This window comes from Sorghum bicolor, chromosome 8 (assembly GCF_000003195.3).
Source record: "Sorghum bicolor cultivar BTx623 chromosome 8, Sorghum_bicolor_NCBIv3, whole genome shotgun sequence".
Lineage (NCBI taxonomy): Eukaryota > Viridiplantae > Streptophyta > Magnoliopsida > Poales > Poaceae > Sorghum > Sorghum bicolor.
This window is the reverse complement of record NC_012877.2, coordinates 3,339,260-3,351,587: the sequence shown is the minus strand read 5'-3', so window position 1 is coordinate 3,351,587 and position 12,328 is coordinate 3,339,260. Positions and strand designations below refer to the sequence as shown.

Below are 12,328 nucleotides of genomic sequence, written 5' to 3'. Positions count from 1 at the left end.
TGAAGGGGCCAAAACTAGTGAGTAGTAACACCATGTGTTGTTTACGGTGCGGCAGGACTAGGTTCATTCACTATAATACCAATGGCATACAATACAAATAATATAACAGTATCAAGGGTCAGTTGCTGAGATTTGTAATTCAATTTCCTAAAAATTTGAATCAGAAATTTAATTTTCAGAAACGGTTGACTTAGTACATTCATCTTTTAAAGATCCAATTCCCATAATGGTTTTGCTGTAAATGCTTTAGTTTTATATATGAGACGTGGTGCTAGAGGGTCCGAATGAGGCAACGCGTCGTGACTCACGAGTTTGAATCTACACACGGTTTTTGCTCACTAGCTAAAATGATTTCGGCTCCTCTAGAGGAGTACCTCGTGAGGAATTTTGCCAAACAGGCCTATGCAACAGGACAGGAGGAGAGGTTTGCCCGTGGACCACATTAATAAGATTATAGAGGGTGCAGTGGCTGTTGCGTATGTAGCAGCTACCACGCGCCACACCGCACGGGTCACTATGGCAGCTCATCATCACATTCACGAGACCACGCATGGACACACACGGCGCTCACGTCGTCGAGGACAGCGGAACCACCACAAAGGGGCAGCCATTGCAAACTGATATTCAGTGCCCATCATCATATCCTGTCTATTCCATCTTTCATCAGTGCTAAATTTAAACGAGAAAAGGAGTGCCCGGCCGCATGCATGCCAAACGTGAATTGAAGGAGGAAACAGATGTGCACGTCATCTGGTATATGGTAGGCACGTGGCGTGATGAACACTGGGCGTCAGCTCTTCTGTTTCTCCTTCGCGTCAGCAAAATTGACATTATTATCTCGGCGTCAGTATGAACAACTGTCACGCCACGCCCCCACCAATGCTTGCAATAAGGCCCTAGCTCCTCACCCTAAACTTTTTTGAGTCATCCTCATCGAATCTTTGGACGCATATATGGAGTATTAAATGCAAATGAAAAATAACTAATTACACAGTTTAGTTGTAAATCGCAAGACGAATCTTTTAAGCCTAATTAGTCCATGATTAGCTATAATTGCTACAATAACCCATATGTGCTAATGCCAGATTAATTAGGCTTAATAAATTCTTCTCACGGTTTCTAGATGAGCTATGTAATTTGTTTTTTATTAGTATCCGAAAACCTCTCCTGCATACTTCCAACACATCCCATGTGACGGTCAAAAAAATTCTTTTCACGAACTAAATAAGGCTTAAGTTGCTGCTGAAAAATGTGGCTCATGTCTAAGCCCATTTATAAAATCCCAAAGATCTCACAATAAATAAGCGAACAATGCTAATAAATAAGCGAACAATGCTATGAATGTTCAGCCAAGCGAACAAGTTATAGTTGGTGTGTGGACTAACTTATTAAGAGTAAAATTCGTGAGTGATTTCTAAACTTGTCTGGCTTCATTCGAGTCCATGGCTCTTGAATTTCTTGATATTTGAGTCCATGAACTTATACAGTGGCATCATTTGGATCCCTAACTCTCAAACATTTTGATATTTGGTTTCTTGAACTTCTAATTTACAACGATGTCATCTAGGTCCTAGATCATGGGCATCGCCGTTGGTCGAGCTATATATGCCCACTCCATGCTGACGTGGGATACTGATCAAGGTTCGATATGGAGCGACATGTGGAATCCATGTATTAGCATATCCCTTTCTCCCTCCCTACCTCCTCCATGTGCAGCTTACCGGTGATGTGTGGCCGTGATTCAGCATAAGGGATGGCTTAGGCGTGACGACATGATATGGGCCCTTTATTCTCTCATGTCAGGTCTTGACACAAGATAGTCACTTGGCACCAAATTGGTGCATGCTAGCTCTTGCTCTTGGCCTTGGCCGCTCTAGCGGGCACCTTCACTACATTTGGTGTTGGGAAGCCATGGTGGGGAAGGAGGCAGTGGCTCAAGAGGGAGAAGAGTGCATTGTTAAGATATGGGTCTGTATGCTAGGTCCACATCAACCTACAACCAACATGCTATTATGGTGTCTAGAACTAATCAAGGCTTCATTGGACCAATGGTGGCACGGACACGAGTTCTAGAATCTATATACTTGGATTTACTAGTTGGATGACCTAAATATTGAAATTTTTGAGTTTGGGACCCGGATGACACCGTCTCATGGTGCAAGTTACACAACTCAAATATAAGATCCAAAGAGTTAGGGACCTAGGTGACACTGCCAGCCAGTCAAGTTTAGGAACTAGTCATGAATTTTACTCTGGTTGAATAGTAATTAGAGAGACTAAATGTTGCTATACACACGCACACACATATAAACTTAAATAATGGTAAATGATAGTTTAATTGTGATCATCTACCACCCTGAGTAGAGCGAAGACTTGGGTCATGCCATTTTGAAATCACCACTGCACCGTCATGAACTTTTAGAATGGTACGTCATAATATATTTTGGGTTGTGTCATGCTTGAATCTCGACATGATGAGCATCATGGCACAACCCACATCTTGGACCGTACCTAGGTAGTACTGCATGGAAATAGCTCGTTTGCATCTCTATTCATGCTTCCTATTTTTATGTTCTAACATAACAGTTGTAATTTAAAGAAATATGAAAACTACCTTCCATAAGCCATAGCATGTTCTAGAATAGCTATGAAACCCACAAGTAGACCATGAAGTAGCGACAACTAGGGAAGCTAACAAGTGGACATATATAGATGACAAACATTTGTACTGCTGATTATTGTGCTTGGGCTAGCACAATAAGAAGACATGCTCACATGGTATGGATCATGTGCTTGGACCAAGAAAAAAGTTGACACATTGGCTAATATGTCTGGACCAAGAAAAAAGAGCTTGTTGTGCCATGTCCACATATCCCAACCGTCTACTGCCATAGGCCACATAGGGCTGACCTTGACGGTTAGGAATATTTCCTTGAAGGTTTTGCCAACCTTCAAGGAAACTAGTTTACTTGACAGTTCAAACATTTTCTTGTTGTTTGGCAAATTAGGTGTGGTCATAGTTTTCTTGGCAGCACCACTAGGGGGTTCGCTTATCCTCTATCTTTGATGGAATTTGGTTGACAGTTTATAGTCAAGGATTATTTCCTTGGCAGTTTAGCCATTTTCCATGGGAGGTATGGTTTATGGCACTCGAGGCAATTCAGGCAGTAACGAGGGTAGGAGGGGTGTCAACCACGGGTCCCTCAAGACACAAGGGCTCCAACTCATATATAATTATGTGTACTTGTATTAGCTTGGTTTTTTATGTATGTTTTAGTATTCAGACTACACAAGTAGCAAACATGTGGATGCGTAGTAATTTTGGTCCAAATTAAACACGCTATACGTCTACTTTGGTCCAAATTAAACACGCTAATTTTGGTCCAAATTAAACACGCTAGTAACATGCATGGGAGCAGCCAGCACACATTCCTCCTAATTAATTTGCTTGACAGTTTGTGACCAGTGCAGCGAGCGCGCGAGAGGGAGGAGCCGACGAGACACGGCCACACACGGGAGTGTACGCGGACACAGGCGTGGCGACAGAGCAACATCAACAACCGTACCACCCGACCCGACGCGACCAATGCAAATTAAACCAACAACGTCGAGGTGGCCGGATGTGACTCAAGTCATAAAAGTTCCCGATACATATAGGTACGAAAAACGTGGTACACATATGGGACGTGATAAATTGCTTAAGAAAAGATTTTTTTTTTAATTCACTATCAAAACGAAACTGATCTGATTTGATCCCGAAATGAGGAAGGTGGCACTGTACCACATTTCCGATGACTGTGATCCTGCCGTGCTGCCGGCACGATGATCGACATGGATCCAGCGACGACGTGGGGCAGCCGGAGCCGATCGTTTGACCTGCCTCCTCATGAGCTCGCGTACGTCGTCATGAGTACGGTGACGATGCATGCATGGCCCATTTTGCATTGCTGCATGCATGCATTTAGCTTGACGAGATGTGGAAGCACGCACGCCTTAGAATACTATAGTATAGTATTGCTCCTAATGCTATGATGGGAACAAATAATACACAGCACGTGAGTTGTTGTTGTTGATCTCGAGTTATTAGCAGCTTCTTGCATTATATTGTTGGACGACGGAAAGCAATGTAATAATCTCCGCCACCGCATGAGATCGATCTGAAAATACTACGTACTACTAAAACGAAAGTCTGGTCAAGATCACCGCCGGTGCACGCACGCGCGCCACCAATGAAATTAATAATGCATGGGATCTGTCTGTCCCGGCAAGATCTCGCCGGAGCGGCTGCGACGCGAGTGGGTCGGATCGGATCAGATCAGATCAGGTCGACGATGGGAGATGAGGTTCAGGTCACAGGCGGACCACGTACACATGCATGCATGCATGCATGCGCAGCACAGGCACAGCTAGCTATCCTATCCCTGACCCTGACTGCATGCTTCGGGGGCCGGGCCTATCCATCCGCTTACTACTACTCTACTCAACAGGCCACACAGATCGATCGATCGATCGATCGCGTGATGCATGATACAGTATGATCGAGCTCGAGCGCCAAGCCGCCACGGCACACGCATAATGTCGCGTCCTCATGGTTCAATAAGGTACTAATATTTTGGCAAAACACACGAGCGACCCAGCGTGTGTGCATGCAAGCTTAGATTATTAAGTGCAACATGACGAGCAACTAGCATGTGTGTAATTGTAAATGACCTAATTGGCTAAGACGACAGATCATCAGTTAGTATTTTCTCACTTAGATTAATTAAGCGCAACATGCAGACCACGCATGTCTTGCTTTATACTCCGTACCATTTTAATTTATTTCTCCCTTTTTGATACAAGTACGTACATTAATTATATATGTTTTTCAATAATTATTAAGGAAAAAGAAAGAAACAGATCGATCCTGCAGCTAGCCCAAAGCCACGTACTCCTAGTTTGACCTTTCAGGTCTACATCAGTCTCGATGGAGACATACAAGAGATCGATTTACCGTCCACGTTCTACATTGCATTGCAAACACGTGGACCACAAAAATAGTAATATTGTGCAGGATTAGGGTGCAAAAACCCACAAATAGCCTTGAACTCTATGGAATTAATGACGGTGAAACAAGAAATCTGATCCGCAGGGACCATTTGGATATAGTACAAGATCGAAAAGGCACATAGTTTAGAGAGAGAGAGAGAGGCACACAAAAAGCACAAGAGGTTGTTATAAATTCATGTTGGAAATAGTGATGCAAATTTGTATGAAACAAATTGTAGCTGACCCAACTTGTATTGCATTATTTGAACTATTTTGGATGAAATCAGAAGGGAGAAGCACTCCCCACCTACTTGATTGCATTGGAGCAACAAAACACTTGCTGCTCAGTTACAAATGACTGAATACATAAGGCGGGAGGTAGCATGGATTCTCTACTAGAGTTCACTTAATCACTCCATGATCACCAATTGGTGGAAGGCAAAACTTCCACAGATTCATATCTTCTATACACGCTCTTGAGAGGTGATTATAGGAGGGCGACATACTGTTGAAGACCAATCATTCTTGTGCTTCCAAAGCATCCAACCAATCAAACAGATGAACATTATTGAATGTGCGGCTGTGAGGTTTGCTGGCCGAGCGATGTTCTAGAGCAAGGCTACTTGAGTGCAATCACCTACAGACCCCCATTTGATGTCACAGGTGAAGGGGCATTTGAGGATCAAGTGGTCTGCAGTCTCTGATCTGCTCCACAAATAGGGCATGTGTCATCGTCAAGAACATGTTTTTGCTTGAGATTATAGCAGCATTTTATACGTTCCTAAATCAAGAGCCAAGAAAACAATTAGACCTTTGGCGGCATGTGATTCTGCTAGACGACATTCTGACATCTAGCGTTTCACCGCTAGGTTTGATCGCCTTTTACATCTTGCCCGATCTCGATCCATCAACATTATTTGAATTAAGCACATCATCATGAGCACGATCTTGTTTGAAATCCCTATTGAAGACTTATGTTATTCAGGATGAACCCAACACTTTTAAGTAGAGTGTTGGATGGTCTGGCTATATATGGTCCTCGGATGATCTAGCATGTGCCATGTTAGCGAGTCAATGAGGTCTCAAGAAAATGAAGTCTAGTCGATCAACTAAGTCATGACTATCAGCCACTAGAGATATACTGGTCCAACAACTCTAGTGATACTCATGTAGTTTATACAGGTGTCCACACCCACACCTCCTAGGGCCAACATATAAGTTCATGTGACACTTCACCAAAGCATCAACACCCTCTCTCTTGCCACACACACACACCACTCTCCCTCCCCTTTAGCAAGAATGAAGAACAAGGAAGAGCAAGTTAGGACGGAGACTGAGGAGCACGGGGACTAGAGCATCAAGAAGGAACAAAGAGGCCCCTAAGCTCATCCCCTATTGCTAGGATGGGAGATTCTCCAAGCTCTCTCCATCTAGCTTTGTGGGGAGCAAGAAGAAAGACAAGGAGCACTTCACAACACGTCAACGCGTACCCTTCTATAGGCCCTTGTTATTCTTGAGATCCTTTGTAAGATCTACAAAGCTCTCTAGTGAAGCCAAGCCTAGGATTTCAATCCTCAATCTCAAAACTTGGTAGGCTAGGCATGGATGACTTAGGTTTTTTTGCCTAGTCTCAGTGCACCCAATGACCTTCCAATATACATGTGTCTTACACGACCTTCCTAGCAACCTCTAGCAAGAAACCTCTTAGCAAGACATGGCCTAATCCACTCTCTGCAAGCTTGAGAGTGAGCCTTAGTGTTTTCAAAGTGGTTGGTGGATGATCTAGCATCTTGTGTGAGATGATCTTATTTTAATCCTAAAACCCTACACTAGAGACTTATCAATGTATTAAAACCCTTGAACAACTTACAAATTATACTCAGATGGTCTAAGTAGCCCCATATGTCTATGCAAAGAGTTATTGGGTCTACCCGTACCCATTGGATGGACCATGGATTAGAGTCATCCCCATCGGTTTGAAATTCCATAAGTTGATGGTGAGAGTTTGAGCCTCTATCCTAAGACATGGATAGTTCATGCTAGATTCTTGGCCAGCCTATCCAAACATCCTAGATCAGGCCAAAGAAGTACCCTCTTGGTCCAAACCCATCAAATGGCCCTCACTTGTGAGTGGATATAAGATACTATCCATTTGTACTAACATTTAGTACAATATTGTACTGAATAGTTTGTCCATTAACTGGTCTCAAATGGAAAACATTTCAACTATAAAGTATTGGGTTTTGTATAGCAATACAATTTTGGTATGTGGCATGTATCCACTCAAGATTATTTGAAAAAATGAATGTGCAAACGTCAACATCCATGGTTGTTTATAAATTCTAACATTTAAACTTTAAAATATAAGAAATTAAAACACATATCTATGACTCTGAAAATGATTCAAATCAAAAACTTGTCAACTACAAAGTTGTAATAGCATTAAGAACTACATCTTTGGTTTGGACCATGTCAATATCCAAGGTCATTTGAAAATTCTAAATTTTCAATTGTAGAAACTATGAACTTAAAATTAAATTCCTATGCTCTGAATAATTTCAATGAAAAAACTTATCAACCAAAAGGATGTAGATCTTGTTAAACTCTACTACTTTGATATAAAATTTGCCTCAATCGAACTTCATACGAATAAGTTATGACCTTTAGTTGAAATCTATTATTATGGGCCGCCATCTTGAGAAGCCCCCTTTGTGATTTATAGAGGCATTATACTTCAAAGGCACATCTTTATCAATAACGGCCTTCTTAAGAGGCCAGTCTCAAGTCCATTTACAAAGACAGTTGTTTTTGGATTGTCTCTGTACATGGACCAACCGCCTCTAGAAATAAGTCACTTTAAGAGATATCAACATGTTTTAACCACATCTCTTAGTACATGGTTATGTCTCCTAAAATTATTTTTACACTAGTGTAACCTTGTTCACTTTGCTACCTAAATGTATAGTCATCTATATTATTTTAGATAAATCCAATGATTTTAAACTAAGAAATAAAAATATACTATTTGAGTCAAATATACTTCTCCCTTGTGACAGAAACAACATACTTATGGTAAAGTTGGTAGTTTAAGCACCTGTTTAATTTGTAGCTAACTAAATATTAGTCAAAATTAACTCTAGCACATCTAAACAAGAGAACTAATAGGTAAGCTAGTTTTTTAAGTCAAGTCTTCAACTAGTTGTTACTCCCTCCGTCCCCAAATACTGCTATTTCTAGCAGATTTCAGACAGATTAGTATGGCAAACAAAAGACCATTGTACCCTCAATTAATTTGGGTTCCACCATTTAATCATACACGTTAAGTCATGGTTCTCTGGTTCCAACGAGCTGCATTTAATGCCAACTAAACAGACTCAAACAATTATCATGCGCCAAAGTACTACTCCCTAGAAGAAATTAAATGAGTTGGTGGACCACGGAAGTTCCGAGGAGAATTAAAGGCTGGTGGACTGAGGCCAGTCTCAATGCATGTTTTATGAGAGTGTCATGCACATTAAATATGGTACCAACATAAGCAAAATTGCTGACTTGGCAGGGTCATTAAATGAAGGAGTTTCATCAGATGAGAGAGGAGTTTCATCCCCATAAAACTTCTGTGGCTCGGTTACCTAGTTTATAGTTTTGGTAACTGTGCCATGAAACTATGCATTGAGACTGGCCTGAGTATGCTAATAGAAATAGCAGTATTTGTGGACAAAATTTTCTTCTAGAAATAGCAGTATTTAGAAACGGATGGAGTAGTTAACTAGCTAGCTAATTATAATTAATTTAGACTAATTTTTAGCCCTAACTAGTAACTACCTATGTATTATGAGGACCTAACTAATAAAAAAGAAAAATAGGCAAGAGCCGGCAGTTGAACTAACAAAAAAAGAAACTAAACTGAACTCTATGGTGGCTTTTGATGTGGACCCACCTGTCATGAACTGTTGCTGAAAGACGGCAACAGAGCATGAGCTGTGTACACCACGGAAAAAAGGTAAAAAGGCGAATGGCAATACAAACGTTGTTTAATCCAAAACGCACGTGCCCCATGTGCGGATTCCTCCTCGGTCCATCGCTACCCACGTTATATATAGACAAAGCCTCCTCAGTCACAAAACTCACAACTCACACACACACACACACACACACACACACACACACATTTTCCTCCCCTCTCCTCGCGCCGACCTGCCTGCTCCCTGTGTTGTCCAGTTGTCCACTAGCTAATTCTAGACGGGAAGGACGATCCCGGCCGGCGAGGCGCCATGGCAGCAGCTGATGCAGCCTTGCCCTGGGCGGCGCAGTGCGCGGGCATGGCCCTGTTCGCCTCCTCCTCCTTCTTGCTGGTGCTGGCCCTGGTGCTCTTGCTCCTCCGCCGCTGGCCCTGGTGCAGCTGCCATGTCTGCCGGGCGTACCTCACGGGGTCGTGGGCACGGGACTTCACCAACCTCGGCGACTGGTACGCGCACCTCCTCCGGGAGTCGCCCTCCGGCACCGTCCACGTCCACGTTCTGGGCTGCACCGTCACCGCCAACCCGGCCAACGTCGAGTACATGCTCAAGACCAACTTCGACAACTTCCCCAAGGGCAAGACCTTCGCCGCGCTCCTCGGGGACCTCCTCGGCGGCGGCATCTTCAACGTCGACGGCCACGCCTGGCGCCACCAGCGCAAGATGGCTAGCCTCGAGCTCGGAAGCGTCGCCGTGCGCTCCTACGCCTTCCGGATCATCGCCCAGGAGGTGGAGGCCCGTCTCATGCCGGTCCTCGCCGCCGCCGCCGACGCCGGCGCGGTGGTCGACCTGCAGGACGTGTTCCGCCGCTTCGCCTTCGACACCATCTGCAAGATCTCCTTCGGCCTCGACCCGGGCTGCCTCGAGAAGGAGATGCCTGTGTCCAAGCTCGCCGACGCCTTCGACACCGCCACGCGCCTCTGCGCCATGCGCGGCGCCGCGGCGTCGCCGCTGCTCTGGAAGGCCAAGCGCCTGCTCAACGTCGGATCCGAGAGGGAGCTCAGGGAGGCCATCAAGCTCGTCGACGAGCTCGCGGCCGCCATGATCCGGGAGCGCCGCAAGCTGGGCGTCGCCAACAGCCACGACCTCCTGTCCCGCTTCATGGCCTCGGCCGGCGACGACGCGCACCACGACGACGTCGACGACAAGTACCTCCGCGACATCGTCGTCAGCTTCCTCCTCGCGGGGCGCGACACCGTGTCCTCCGCGCTCACCACGCTCTTCATGCTCCTGTCCAAGAACCCGGCCGTGGCGGACGCCATGCGCGCCGAGGCCGGCGGCTCGGAGGCGCCGCTCACCTACGAGCAGCTGAAGCGCCTGCACTACACCCACGCGGTGCTGTACGAGAACATGCGCCTGTTCCCGCCGGTGCAGTTCGACTCCAAGTTCTGCGCCGGGCCCGACGTGCTCCCCGACGGCACCTACGTGTCCGGCGGCACGCGCGTGATGTACCACCCCTACGCCATGGGCAGGATGCCGCGCATCTGGGGCGCCGACCACGGCGCGTTCCGCCCGGACCGGTGGCTCACCGGCGCCGGCGGCTCGTTCGTGCCCGAGAGCCTGTACAAGTACCCGGTGTTCCAGGCGGGACTCCGCGTGTGCCTCGGCAAGGAGCTCGCCATCACCGAGATGAAGGCGGTCGCGGTGGCCGTCGTGAGAGCGTTCGACGTCCAGGTCGTCGGGGACAGTGGCAGCGCCGCCTGCGCGCCAAAGTTCGTGTCGGGGCTCACCGCGTCCATCAGCGGCGGCCTACCAGTGAGGATTAGTAGACGAGTTCGAAGCTAGAGATTCTTGTTTTCTTTCTTAAAAAAAGAAGTAGAGAGAGTAGATCAGTAGAGTTGTTTCTCGGGTAATGTACATAGTAGACTAATTAAAAGAAGAGGGAATGAAATCGCAAGTTGAATCAAAAGTCCCATTCAGGAATTACATCCACGATCCATTTGCATTTGGTGTGCACTTTTCTGATGCTGAAAGCCTGCAACAGAAAGCAAGCTGTTATCACCACTCTGAAGTAGCCAACTTCAGCTGCAGAGATTATCAGTCACATGCCAGTGAAGTAGCAGATTCAGAGTTTTCAACCATCCTGATTTCTTAATTCCTGACGATGAATTTATCAGTGAAAGAGCCACGATTGGCTCAACAGGATGAACCGTGCAACGACGGAAACCTTACATAAACAGCAACAAAATGGTCCCTATGTTAATTCCGTTTCCGGCCTCTGAAGATTCAGAGTTTTCATTTGCCGGATGCATCGTCGGATCCACGCAACAGTTTTCAGTTTCTGTTTGCACAATACAAGGAACTGCGAACCTGAGGGGATAGGTATTGGCTGTCTCTGTCTTTATGCCGATACAGATACAGATCTATCTTCAGAGCACTGACAAGTGATGGCATGTAGACGGTAACGTGTACGGTACTGATGATCTGTGCTCGTGCTGGCAAATTGAACTATTGAAGAGAAGATTTTGGATGATTGTATTGATGAACTGCTGAGATTTTTAGGCCCTGTTTAGTTCCCCACTAAAATTTTTTTTATTCATCCCATCGAATCTTTGGACACATGCATGAAACATTAAATGTAGATAAAAAAATAAACTAATTATACAGTTTGGTTGAAAATCGTAAGACGAATCTTTTAAGCCTAGTTAGTCCATGATTAGCCTTAAGTGCTACAGTAACTCACATGTACTAATGACAGATTAATTATGCTTTATAGATTTGTCTTGTAGTTTCCAGACGAGCTATGTAATTTTTTTTATTAGTTTCTAAAAACTTCTCCCGACATCCTTCGACACATCTGATGTAACACCCAAAATTTTTTTATCTCCAATCTAAACAGGGCCTTAGTTGATGTGAAGTGGACTCATACATACTGTACATCTTATCTTCTCTTTGTCATTGTCAGGTTGAAGAATAGTCGAATGCTAGAATAACAACTCAGTTGCTACTCTGCAAAAAGACCTTAAAGCTAAAGCAAAAATCGAGACCTAACGGGCCAATTCCCAAGATGACGGCGGCAGTATGCCATCCTCATGAAAGTCCCCATTTTCTCTTGCCCAACTTTCCTCCATGTTTATGGAATAATCTTCCCAGCTCTTTTCCAACCTCAATATCAAATAATATGGCTTGAAATAGTACGGAGCTGATATCACTTTGTTCATAGTTTAACAGCTAGTTGTGTCATTGACAACGAACCATCTAAGCAAACTTGAATACCTGATACCTCAATTATTTGATTGTTTACTTGCTTCCGACACAATTAGTCATTGATGGGATTTGGGACA

The 12,328-nt window shown here is 44.8% G+C and overlaps 1 protein-coding gene across 1 annotated transcript; it reads left to right on the top strand.

The window, feature by feature from the left end:
- Positions 9,145 to 10,976, top strand: LOC8066963 (cytochrome P450 94C1). The gene has a single exon (XM_002442758.2). It carries the CDS (start codon positions 9,300 to 9,302, stop codon positions 10,827 to 10,829), a length of 1,530 nt encoding a protein of 509 aa, XP_002442803.1. The 5' UTR covers positions 9,145 to 9,299; the 3' UTR covers positions 10,830 to 10,976.

What these genes read in the sequence shown, in the direction of transcription:
- LOC8066963 (XM_002442758.2), top strand. Translation starts at nt 9,300, where the DNA reads ATGGCAGCAGCTGATGCAGCCTTGCCCTGGGCGGCGCAGTGCGCGGGC.